The sequence below is a fragment of the Monocercomonoides exilis genome (assembly GCF_001643675.1).
Source record: "Monocercomonoides exilis strain PA203 chromosome Unknown scaffold35-1074681, whole genome shotgun sequence".
Taxonomy (NCBI): domain Eukaryota; phylum Preaxostyla; order Oxymonadida; family Polymastigidae; genus Monocercomonoides; species Monocercomonoides exilis.
Window position 1 is genome coordinate 572,803 of NW_027150580.1, and position 11,494 is coordinate 584,296.

The 11,494-nt window shown below is 38.3% G+C and overlaps 2 protein-coding genes across 2 annotated transcripts; both read left to right on the plus strand.

Annotated features, from left to right (window-relative positions):
* Positions 1-6: 6 nt before the first annotated feature.
* Positions 7-1,407, plus strand: MONOS_6091 (putative peptidyl-prolyl cis-trans isomerase; the record flags this gene model as incomplete). The annotated part of the gene is made up of 2 exons (XM_067876297.1): positions 7-963; positions 1,110-1,407. The coding sequence occupies one exon, from the start codon at positions 7-9 to the stop codon at positions 949-951; it is 945 nt and encodes a 314-aa protein (XP_067723939.1). The 3' UTR covers positions 952-963; positions 1,110-1,407.
* Positions 1,408-2,415: 1,008 nt separating this feature from the next.
* Positions 2,416-10,154, plus strand: MONOS_6090 (uncharacterized protein; the record flags this gene model as incomplete). The annotated part of the gene is made up of 1 exon (XM_067876296.1): positions 2,416-10,154. The coding sequence occupies one exon, from the start codon at positions 2,416-2,418 to the stop codon at positions 9,928-9,930; it is 7,515 nt and encodes a 2,504-aa protein (XP_067723940.1). The 3' UTR covers positions 9,931-10,154.
* Between the last annotated feature and the right edge of the window lie 1,340 nt (positions 10,155-11,494).

The window sequence follows — 11,494 nt, forward strand, 5'->3', positions numbered from 1 at the left end:
TTTTATATGTCTGGTTGGAAGCCACGTGAAATCGAACCAATTCTTATAGAAGCGGGAGAAATCGATTGCTGGACGCCTGACCCATGCAAAGTTGTTAAAAAAATCATTCGAGAAGGTTCTGGAGATCGTCCTAGCAAAGGAATGAATGTTAGAGTTCATTATGTTGGAACTTTGACTGATGGAACAGAATTCGATTCGTCAAGAGAAAGGAAAAAGGTTTTCGAATTTAACATTGGAGAAGGAAAAGTTATAAAAGGATGGGATATTGGAATTGCAACAATGCAAGTTGGAGAAATTTCGATTTTTAAGATTGCCCCAGATTATGCATATGGAGTGATGGGAAAAGAACCAAAAATTCCTTCAAACGCTAATCTTATTTTTAATATAGAAATGATTGCTTTCTTTCCCACTCCTACTTCAATCGAAGAGAAGATGGCATACGGAATTGAGAGGCGCCTTCAAGGGAATGATTTTGTGCAAAAGGAACTTTGGGATTATGCTGGCGATCAATACGAAAGAGGAATTGAAATGTGCGAGAATATTGAATGTGCCTCTGATCTGATGAAAGCGGAACATATCAAGCTCATGCAAGCACTCTTTCTAAACAGAGCACTGTGCTATTTGAAGGTTGGAGCATTTAAGGAATGTATTGATGATTGCACACGTGCTTTGAAATACAATCCCAAAAATGCAAAGGCATATTTTCGTCGTGGATCTGCATACAAAGGACAGAGAGAATGGGATGCAGCAATCGCAGATTTCACAAGGGCAGCAAAAATTGCTCCAAACGACAAGACAATAAGAGATGAACTTTCATTTGTTATGGATATTAGACAGAAGGAAACGGCAAAACAAAAAGCTACATATACAACATTATTTGAGAAAATGAAGGAGGAAAATGAAGAAGAATCAGGAGAAAAGAAGGAGGAAAGAAAAGAGGATGAAAAATAATCTCCTTAACTTGTGTGTCTTGTATTATTTTTGCGTATAATTATTCTATATAATTATTTCTTATCGTTCGTTTTTCATTTCATAATTATATATTTTTTGATTGAATTTAAATTTTAATTAAAAACGAAATACTTATAAATTTTTTTAAACTTTCAAAGATCATAATGCCAAACAATTTTCATAAAATAATTTTAGGAAGAAAGATGCACACAATATGAAGCTAAATGGGAGATTCTTTTTGAATTCAAAAAAAAAAAAAGAATTCTTCAAATTTTTCTGATATTCAGATTCCAGTGCTAATTTCTTACCATTTTCTTGTTGTTTTTCTTTTTACTTTTTTTAACATTCTGCGATTAGAAACGCTTTAAACGTTTTTGAAAAAGATTTTTTCATACCATACCGAATTCCAACATTTTGATCAACTTTGAATAGACAACAATGCGATACAAAAATGAATGCTTCCAATCATCTTCATTCCTCCATCCATCTTGTGCAACATTTAATATTTGATGAAAAAAAATGATTTTTTATTAACTTTTTCTGCTTTCATGTCACAGCAAGTCAGACATTATAATGTTTTCAAATATATATATATAAACGAAAAAGGTTCAAAATAGCTTTTTAGAACAAAATTCAAAAGAAAAAATAATACATCCCATTTTTTGTATTTTTTGATCATTATTGAATGAATAATGTGCCAAAAAACTTTTCAAACAAATTGTTCTTGGATGCATCTGAACAGCTTTTCAACATTATATCATTGACAAAAACAATGGTTGAATAGTTCACTCATCACCCATATTCAAATACAAAATGAGTTTCCTGCTTTTTATTGTCTGGATAGCGTTGCTTTACAGCTTTGAGATTATTGATGAACATGAGATTAACGACTTGAAATTCAATGCTGATTCTCAAAATGTTCATATTATGAATCAAGGATTGCTCTTCAATGTTTTAGACGAAACAATTGGTAAACGTGATTTCCAAGGTGTAAATACAAAAAATAATACAAATGAAGACAAAACTGCCTGCATTGATGTCAAAGCAAAAAGATCTATTCAACAGCAAGTAGAATGCTTTGCCAAAGAAAAAAGCAGTGTTTCAAATGATATGGATTATCATTTGGTGAATGATAAGAGTCAGTTGAAGATTATTCGTGATTCGAAAAGTGTTTTTCACAATCCAAGATCCACCGTGATGACGATGGTCAATTTTGGAAATTCGAGTTGTGAAATGAAATATTTGATGCTTATCAAAGAAAAGAGAAGATCTGTCATCATTATCAACGACTTGTCCACAGTTTTTATTCATTGTTGTTCAATCCATCAAAGAGAAGCATTAAGTGATTATTTATTCACACTGAATGAAGGACATTTGATTCTGAGTAACACTTCTTATTTGAGTGCTGAATTTGCTGAAATTATTGAACCATTTGTTGGTTGCGATAAAATGAGTTCAGAGAAAATGAAAAAAGACTTGAAAATCATTGATTCTGATTTTTCTTCATTTTCTCTTGGAAGATCAACTTCTCTTTTGGCAAGCACAGACATTTGGAAAATATCAGTTTTCAACTGCCATTTTTCGAATATCTCACAAAGTGCAAGAATCCAAAACAATCAAAGCTCGATAGGCAACTCGAAAAATGATTATCGTTTCGAGGGATGTTTTGTGGAAAAAGTTGAGTCACCACTTGGAGGAGGATTGGTTGAAGGGATGCGATCAGAATATAATCATTTTTTGGCTCTGAATTCGTCGTATTCTCAATGCGTTCGGAGAGATAATGCAGATCCAGTGATTGGAAACAAAACAATGAAAAGACAAGCAATCTCATCTGGAGATGCAACATTTGTGGATTGTGATTTCAACAACCTTTCAACTGAAAATTCATCAAACACAAATGGTGGTGCAATTCTTTTCTCTTCTTCTGGAATCTTAAATGTCACCTTGTGTAAATTTCATTCATGTCACAGCAGTTATTGTGGTGGAGCAATTTCATCAAGACAATCCGGAAAGAATTTCGCAGTCACATCATCTAAGTTTGATTCTTGCACAGCAGAAGCTTCAGGCGGATGTATAGATTTTTATTATGTTTCGACTGTTTCAATGAAGAGTATGAATTGTTCAAATAGTTCAACAAAACACGTTGGAGGAGGAATATTCTTTGATCACAATGAATATCAAGGGCTTGTTGAGAATTGTCATTTTTATTGCTGCAGAAAGAACACAACACAATATAATGGAGGTGGAGATGTTGGATTTTATAGAAATGGAACTGCCATTTTATCTGATTGTTCATTTTGTGGAGGATACAGCGAGAAAAATGGAGCAGGAGTTGGTTGGTTGGAAATGACAGGAATCAGTGATTCTCAGATTAAATTTTGTTTCTTTTCAAATAACACGGCAGTAAATCTGGGGCACGATGTTTATGTTGCTGAGGGATGGACAAACATCAATGAAAATTCGTTTGTGTATTGTCGTTCAAGCACAAGTGCAAGCAGCAACCGAGTGGTCAAAGGAGAAACAGGATACGACAATTGGGTTCCAAAGATCTTCTTCAACCCAGTATTTGTGAACTCAATGGAAGGACTGGATCACATGGCCTGTGGGTTTGTGAGAGCAGGAGATGAATATGGAAGGAGATGCAAAACAATCGAGTTTGGAATGAGTGTGTTGGATGGTGATAGAAGCAGCAATGAAGTGATCATTGAGTTTGGGGATTATGAAGAAAACAAAATTGATGTTGGAAAAATGAGGATTGCATTTGAGGGGAAAGACAAAGCACAAGTGGTTGTTTTCAACAGATCACCAAATGGAGAATCGTTGGTGGCCATTGGCACAGGAGAAGGAAGTTTCAGAAAAATCACATTTGTTTGTGGAGAGAATCCATCGTCTCATTTGATGGAAGTGTTGGCAGAAGAAGGGATGTTGAAATTGGTTGAGTGTGTGATCACCGCATTGAATAACGAAGAAGGCTGTGTTTTCACAGCATCGCTGATGATTGTCCAAAAGGGATCTGTCAGTTTTGATTCTGTTGAGATCAATGGAATATCGTTTTCATCTGTTCCAGCATTCGAGATCAGAGGTGAAAGCTCACTGTCTTTCCAGATGAACAATGTTGATGCACATGGTATTTCTCGAGCGAGTGGAGATGGGAGTGTGATTTGTGGGAATCTGGTGAATGGGATGAATGTGAATATTTCAGGGGGAATGATGAGGAACTGCGAGTGTGAGGATGGGTGTGGAGGAGGGATGTGGATTCAACTGGATGAATGCTCGAAGATGGAGATCGGGAATGTCTCAAGTGAAGGTGCTGATGATAATGTGGATTGTGTGACATTCAGCAGTTGCAGCTGTGTGGGGAAGGGAAATGGAGTTGGACGATATGGCGGAGCTATTTATCTGGATGTTGTTGATGAGGGTTGTGCTTTTTGCATCCATTGTGCTCGTTTTGAGAATTGCCAAGCAGAGAAAGGGAACAACATATTTGTGAATGCAAAGTGTCTGAGAGATGTTGTGAATCACATCACATTTCGTTTTGAGTGTGAGGGGATGATAGACAGTGACTTATTGGGATTTGAGGATGGGTGCAGGGAGGAGTGTGTGCCACTTCTTCCATTTTTGATGGAGGCTGGGGATGTTGGATTTGTGGGAGGAGAGAAAAGCTTGGACTTCAGCAGATGCGGAATGGAGCAGTATCCGTGCTCATCGATCAACAAAGTGGTTGAGTTGTGGTATGGGGCTGTGCCACGAACAATCCGAATCAAAAATGGATTTGTGCTCTGTGAAGAGGTTGTGATGGAGAGCCAGTTTTGGAATGTGACAGGCACAATTGGAGACACTGCTGTTGAGGTTGTTGTGCCTCCTGCTGCTCTGTTTGACTCAGAATGTGTGATCAGAGTTTCATCAGAAGCATTGCTGAAAGATATGTGCTTTTCGCTTCCATCAGCACTTTCTCCAGCCTCTTCATTCATCCTTTCCTCTTCAAATGCTTTGAGTGTCAGTGATTGCTCAATTGAGCCTGCCATCGGAAACTCACTGAATGAAATCGAATTCTGTGTTTTTCAGATTGATGGAGGAGTTCTGCACATGACAGGCTTCTCGAACAAAGGATCATTAAACACCTTGTCAGATCCAATAATCAGATGTGGCGGAGAATGTTCAGCTGTATTTTCAAATTGTGTTCTGACTGGAATTTCGAGGAGAAATGGAGGAGGAAGCTGTTTGGAAAGAATATGTGAGGAAAGTGAAAGTGAAAGTGAGAGTGGAGATGCTTCTGTTGCTGTTGTTATTGTTGTTTCTGGTTGCACATTCAGTGAATGTTGTGTTGAAGAGAAAGATGAATGTGGTGGAGGAATGAAGATTTCGATCAACAAAGATGAAGAGGTTGTGATAAATGGGTCAACCACGTTTGATGGATGCAAGTCAGAGAATGAAACAGACTCAAATGGAAGAGGAGGAGGGGTGATGATATCTGTTGGAAGTGGAGGGAGCTTGAAGATGAAGGAAGTGAAGTTTGAAGGATGTGAAGTGCCATCAGGTGAGAGTGATGAGGTGGGGAGAGGAATGGGAGGAGGGATGTTTGTTGAACTTCCCAATGAATTGGGAACATTCATTTTGGAAGGAATGATATTTGAGGGATGCAAAGCCTGGAAAGGGAATAATGTGTTTGTTTCAGGATGGAATCTGAGAGAGATTGTGAATAAGGAGCATTTGAAATGGGAGATGAGTGATGAGGAGTTGAGGTCATTGGATGAGTTGTGTGGATGGGAGAGGAAGACAACAGGAGAGGGATATGTGATTCCACTTGTTGTGTATTTGTGGTCAAATTGGAGCGAGATTGGGTATGTTTCGAAAGAGAAAGGAGGAGACTTCAGCGGGTGTGGGTATTCAGAAGCACCATGCTCATCAATCAATCACTTGATATCGCTGAGATATGGAACACTTGGAGGAAGTGAATCACATGTGATAATTGTTGATTTAGTGCTCCTTCAAAATTCATTGCGTTTGATTCAGACAGATTCAGATACACCAAAAATATCAATAGAAGGAGAAGAAAATGGAACAGTTTTGAGGATTGAAGAAGAAAAGGAAATAGATGGAGAAAATGGAGAGGCAATGGTTGCTTCGGAAGTGATTCTCTCATTTGTGAATGTTTCATTTTCTCTTCCAAATGTGCTTGTCCACTACCTGGCATTCCTCAAATCATCATCAATGAATGGTGCCCTTTCTGTGAAAAGCTGCTCATTTGTTGGTGGAGATGCTTCAAAAGTAACGGATTTCTGCTTGGTGAAAGTGGATGAAGGAAGTGTGGTAATTGAAGATTGTACTCTGAAAGAATTCCATTTTTCGCAAGGTTTTGTGGAATTGTCTTCAGATGTGAAAGTGGCAGATGTGATGAATCTGTCGATCACCAACACAAGCATTTCGGGAAGGAGTCTGATTTCGCTCAGTGAATCTGCACTCTCATCAGCCAGCTTATTGAAAGAAGCAAAGATGCTGATAGGGAAAAAGGATGGAGATGGAGTGATATTGCTGAGCATCAACAGCTCGTCATTCACAAGCATCACATGCAATGATAGCAGAGCCACTGTTCTGAATGGTGGCTCATTTGATGGTGGAATGAAGTGCTGTGTAGAGAAGTGTGTGATGACAAAGTGTCAGAGTGAATGGAGCGAAGAGGGAGGAGGGATGAAAGTGAATTTGAAGAGCAGAGTGAGTGAGTTGAGAGTGAGTGGCTGCTCGTTTGGGATGTGCATTTGTTCCACAGTGAAGGGGAGAGGAGGAGGGCTGATGGTTGATGCATCTGGCTTGGATAGAGTACAAGCAGATACAGGAGATGCACTGCCTTTGGGAATAATGATCGAGAGCACCAGATTCACAATGAATGATGCGCTTGTGGGGAAGGATGTGTTCATCTGGTGCAAGTGGATTGAAAAGCAGATCAATGAGAAGCTGTTCTCGCTGGACTTCAGCCAGGATGCTCTGAAGTCGAACAACTCGATTTGTGGAAGCGATGAAGAGAAAACAGATATTGATTTGATCCCGCTGATCACATTCTATTATGGGCAGCAGGTGTTTGTGAAAGCGATTGGTAGGGATATCAGGCAGTGTGGAGAGCAGACGAATCCGTGTAAAAGCATCAGCTGCAGTGTGGATCACATTCAAAGAGGTGTTGCAAATATTGTTTTTATTGATGAAGAAGGGATGATTGGAGGAGAATGTGAAATTGGAGATTTGAGTGTTAAATCAATGAAGAAGTCGAAGGCGACAGTTCATTTCAATGCAACAATTCAAGAGATAGGAAACGAAGGGAGCATGATCATGTTTGTGAATGAGTGTGTTGTGGAGATGTGTGTGCTTGAATTTTGGGGGTTGTATGAAGCAAATCACAGAAGCATAATGAAAGTGAAGAACGGGACAACTGTAATGAGAGAATGTGAATGCTTGTCATCCACAACTGAATTGGTCATTAACAATATTGTGATGGCAGTCGAAGGTGGAAAACTGGAGATGGACAAGTGTGCATTCACGAGAATGAAATTATGTGTGCCTTTGATAGAATTTGTTGGGGAATCTGAAGCAACCATTTCAGAAACAAATATTGATTGTTTGGAATTAGAGGGAAATATGATTGAAGTTGAAGATAGAGCAAGAGTGGAGATGAAGGAGATGGATATTCAGAACATCACTCTCTCAAGAGGTGGAAGTGCTGTGCATATGCAGAACTTGGCGAAGAATGAGGTTTTATCGAACTGTTCATTTGGAAAGTGTTTGAGCTCAAAGGAGAAAGGATCGATTGTGTCGGTGAGCAATTGTGCTAATGTGAGGTTTGATCTGTGCAGATTCTCTGGAGATTTGGAGGAAGAAGCAAGAGAAGAAAGGGGAAAAAATGGCAAAAAGGAAGAGATCTGCAAATGGAATGGGTCAGTTGTGGATGTTCAATCAAGCAATGTTCGGATGAAAGATACAACAATCAGCAACTCGAAGAAAGGGGGGCTTTCGTTGTCAGGTGGAAGTGTTGTTGTTGAGAAGGGAGAATTCGAGAACAATAATCCATCGGTTGAGAGATATCCATCAATTCGAAGGAATGTAATCTGTTCAGATTCTGGAACATTGAATGTTGTGAATGTGAAAGGAGGAGATGGAATAGAGAAAAACACATCGCTTTGGATATTGGATGAAGGATGTCAATTTGGAGGGATAGCAGCTGAAAGAGCATCTCCCTTCTTTATTCCAATTCTTGAAGATGTGAAGAACGCAACCCATCCATCAGGTGAATTGGACTTGATCATTCATGGGAAGCTGCTTCTGCCCTGTGATTTGTCGGTGAAGGTAAGCATGAAAAATGGAGATGAAGAGGAAATCGTGAGAAAGGGGATTGATGAAGAAGGTTATGTGTCAGAGAATGAGATCCATTCAATTATTTCATCTTCAGAATTGGAGAAAGTGAGAGACGAGACAGAAGTGAGTGTGTGGATTGTGTTTGGAAAAGTTGATTCTCCTTCATCAACTGATTCTTTCATTCTGAAGAACAGGAGTGAATCCAAAACAAGTGGAGATGAAAGGATTGCTGAAGGAGGAAAGAAAGAAAGATCAATATGGGCAATAATTGTGATCGTGCTTGTTGTGATTTTGTTGATTGTTCTGATTGTTTCAATCATTGTTACAATAAGATGGAGAAAACAAAAGAGAAGAGCAGAGGAACTTGAAGTGATTGTGGAAGACAATATCAAAAAGGATCCAAAGCTGATTGAGATGATGACGATGGAGATGTCGCCTGAGGAACAATGGCGAAGAGCAGAAAGAGATGCAGAGAAGAAGAATGAAGAAAAGATTAAGAAGAGAGTGTATGCGAAAAGCCTTGGACATTCGGAGTCATCTGAGCATCTTCTGTCTGAGAGTGGCTCAACAGAATACATTTTGGGGAAAGACTCAGACAAGATTCCTGAGTGGATACTGGAGAAGGTGGACGAGAAGGAGGAGGAAGAAGAGACAAGAAAGAGAACACCATCACCATCCATTTCATCCACTTCAACAACTTCAACAACTGATTCAGATTCAACATTTGTTAGAGGGGAGGATCTGTGTCCAACCACCTCATCGATGTCGAATCTGGTGGATGCCATGGCATGCTCGTCTCCTCATGAGAAATTGATTGTGGATCTGAGGGATTCGCTGTTCATGTTGTTGCATGGAAGGAATGAGAAAAAAGAAATGGTGATTGGGAGTCTTCGACAAAGAGAGCAGACAGCTGCTCAAATCCTGTTCTGGGTGGCGAATCTTGCGCTCCACTCGTTTGATGAAATGAACAATCCTCTTTCTTCCCTTGCCAACCTCAGTCCTCACGTTGTTCTCTTCTCAGAACACATGGTGATCTGCATTGTGATGCATTCAGACTTATTGTCAGATGATGATTCAGATTCATCATCCATCTCCTCATCAACAGTTGTGACTTCTGCAAGTGATGATGATGATAGTGACTCTCTGCCTTCTTCGGCTTTTGAGGATGAAGATAGTTTTAAAAAAGAGTGCTTGAGGTGGAAGGCACCAGAGTTGCAGATCAACAAGAAGAGGGGAGCAACAAAGGAATCAGTTGCCTTTTCGATTGGAATGATGCTGTGGGAGTGCTTGACACTGGAAATCCCATTTGGAGAATACGAGGCAGAGGTGGCAGGGCAGAAGATTGTGAATGGCGAAAGGCCAGACACAAAAAAGACAGAGGAATCGTCTTTTGGAGAAATAGTCAAGATGTGTCTCGTGCAGCCATCTGCAGGCAGGCCTTGTTTGGGAGATCTGAAAAGAGAGTTCATCCAGCACTTCCCTGCAAGTGCTGTTGTGCTCACCATGTCTGATGCTCTTTTCACCTGCAACGCTGAGAGCTGTGACAAAAAAGGCAGCAAAGTTAACAACAGTAATATCAGCAAAAGCAAAAGCAGAAATAGAAGCAGTGAATCAGATGTCAACATTGGCAGCGTGTGAAGTCGTTGAGGAACGAATGGAGCTGTGCAAAATAGTTAGCAATGATAAAATAGAATATGGCTGTTATCTCCAATAAAAAGATATGCGTTTTTGATTTGTTGAAACCTATTTCATCTCTTTTCTGTTTATATTTTGGTATTGCTTCCTTTTTGTGCTTTTTTTTGCATATCCATCATCGATATTTTTCTCTCTGAAAATGAGAGTGCTTCCTGATCAAGGAGCATCAAGAATTAAGATGTTGGTCAATGATTCATATTAAAGTCATTTTCTAATAATTTTTCAATTCTATAAAAATCAAGCCAATAAATTCAGGAATAGTCAGAGATGAAGATGTGTTTGTAGTCAACATTGATTAAGGCATTTTTTAACAAATAATCTCCATGTATTTGCATTGAGTAACATGCAAACCACATGGAAAAAATTCTCTGGTCTTCGCTTTTATAAGCATCTTGAAAATCTGAACTTGATGGCTTTTCAAATCACATCTTTCGTATTGTGCGGAGCATTAAATGGTATTTCCAAATATTTTACTTTGAATGTTTTTCATAATTGATAGAAATCGAAGGCTGCTGGAGACATGGAAGTAAAAGTTAGATGATTGAATGGAATTGATCCGAGCTTCGAAGGCTTGTGGGAATAGTTCTTTAATTCAACTCCAAATTTCAACGACACATCGGCGGATGCGAGTAACAAAATTTAAATTTTCAATCAAAGAAAGAAATTCCATTTCAAAGAGAAAAAGTGGATCTTTTTCTTTTGTTATTTGTTGATTCCTTTTCTCAAAGATTTGTCTGCTTTTATTCTACTTTCAGATTTGTCCAGCAGGCAACTGCCTCTTTGTTAATTGATGTTCCTTGAGAGAATGAATTTAGCAGATATCGAGACTGTAAAACGGAAAAGGAAATATTGAATGCACTATCAGACTGTAAAAGATTAAAATTAACCATTAACGTGTCATTTTTCGAGCAATGAATTTTTTTAACTTTTCTTCATTTTTTGTGGAAGAAATTTCATGAAAGGCAATCTATTCTTTCAGTAGGCTTCTTCTTCTTCTTCTTCTTCTTTGTTCATGCCTGTGTCGTTTCAGTTGTAGCTCTTTCTGTGAATTGATTCTGAAATGCATATTTCTTTTCTTCTTCTTTCTCAATTTTCATCAAAGAATATTATTTCCTCCAATTTATTAACGTTTATATAAGTAGTTAATAGTGCATGTTTTCCATAGGAGTTCAATGCAAATGATAATGTTGCTTTTGTTCGAAATCGTTGCTGGAAGTAAAAATTATACCACTTCTTCAATAAAAACGAGAAATCTCCAACGATTTGATATAATCATAAAATATAAGCACGTTTCATTTATTGCCTTTGATTTATCAACATAATCATCTTTTTTGCTTTCAGCCTGTTGCCATGGCTAACTTTCCCTTTTTGTTCGTTGCATTTCCTTTTTTTTCAAATTTGTTATCTTCTGAAAATACAATTTTTGCATAAATTTTTGAAAAAAAATATGAAAAGATAATGAATACAAATATGATTTGATAAATATGCTGCATAATTATTCAAGAAA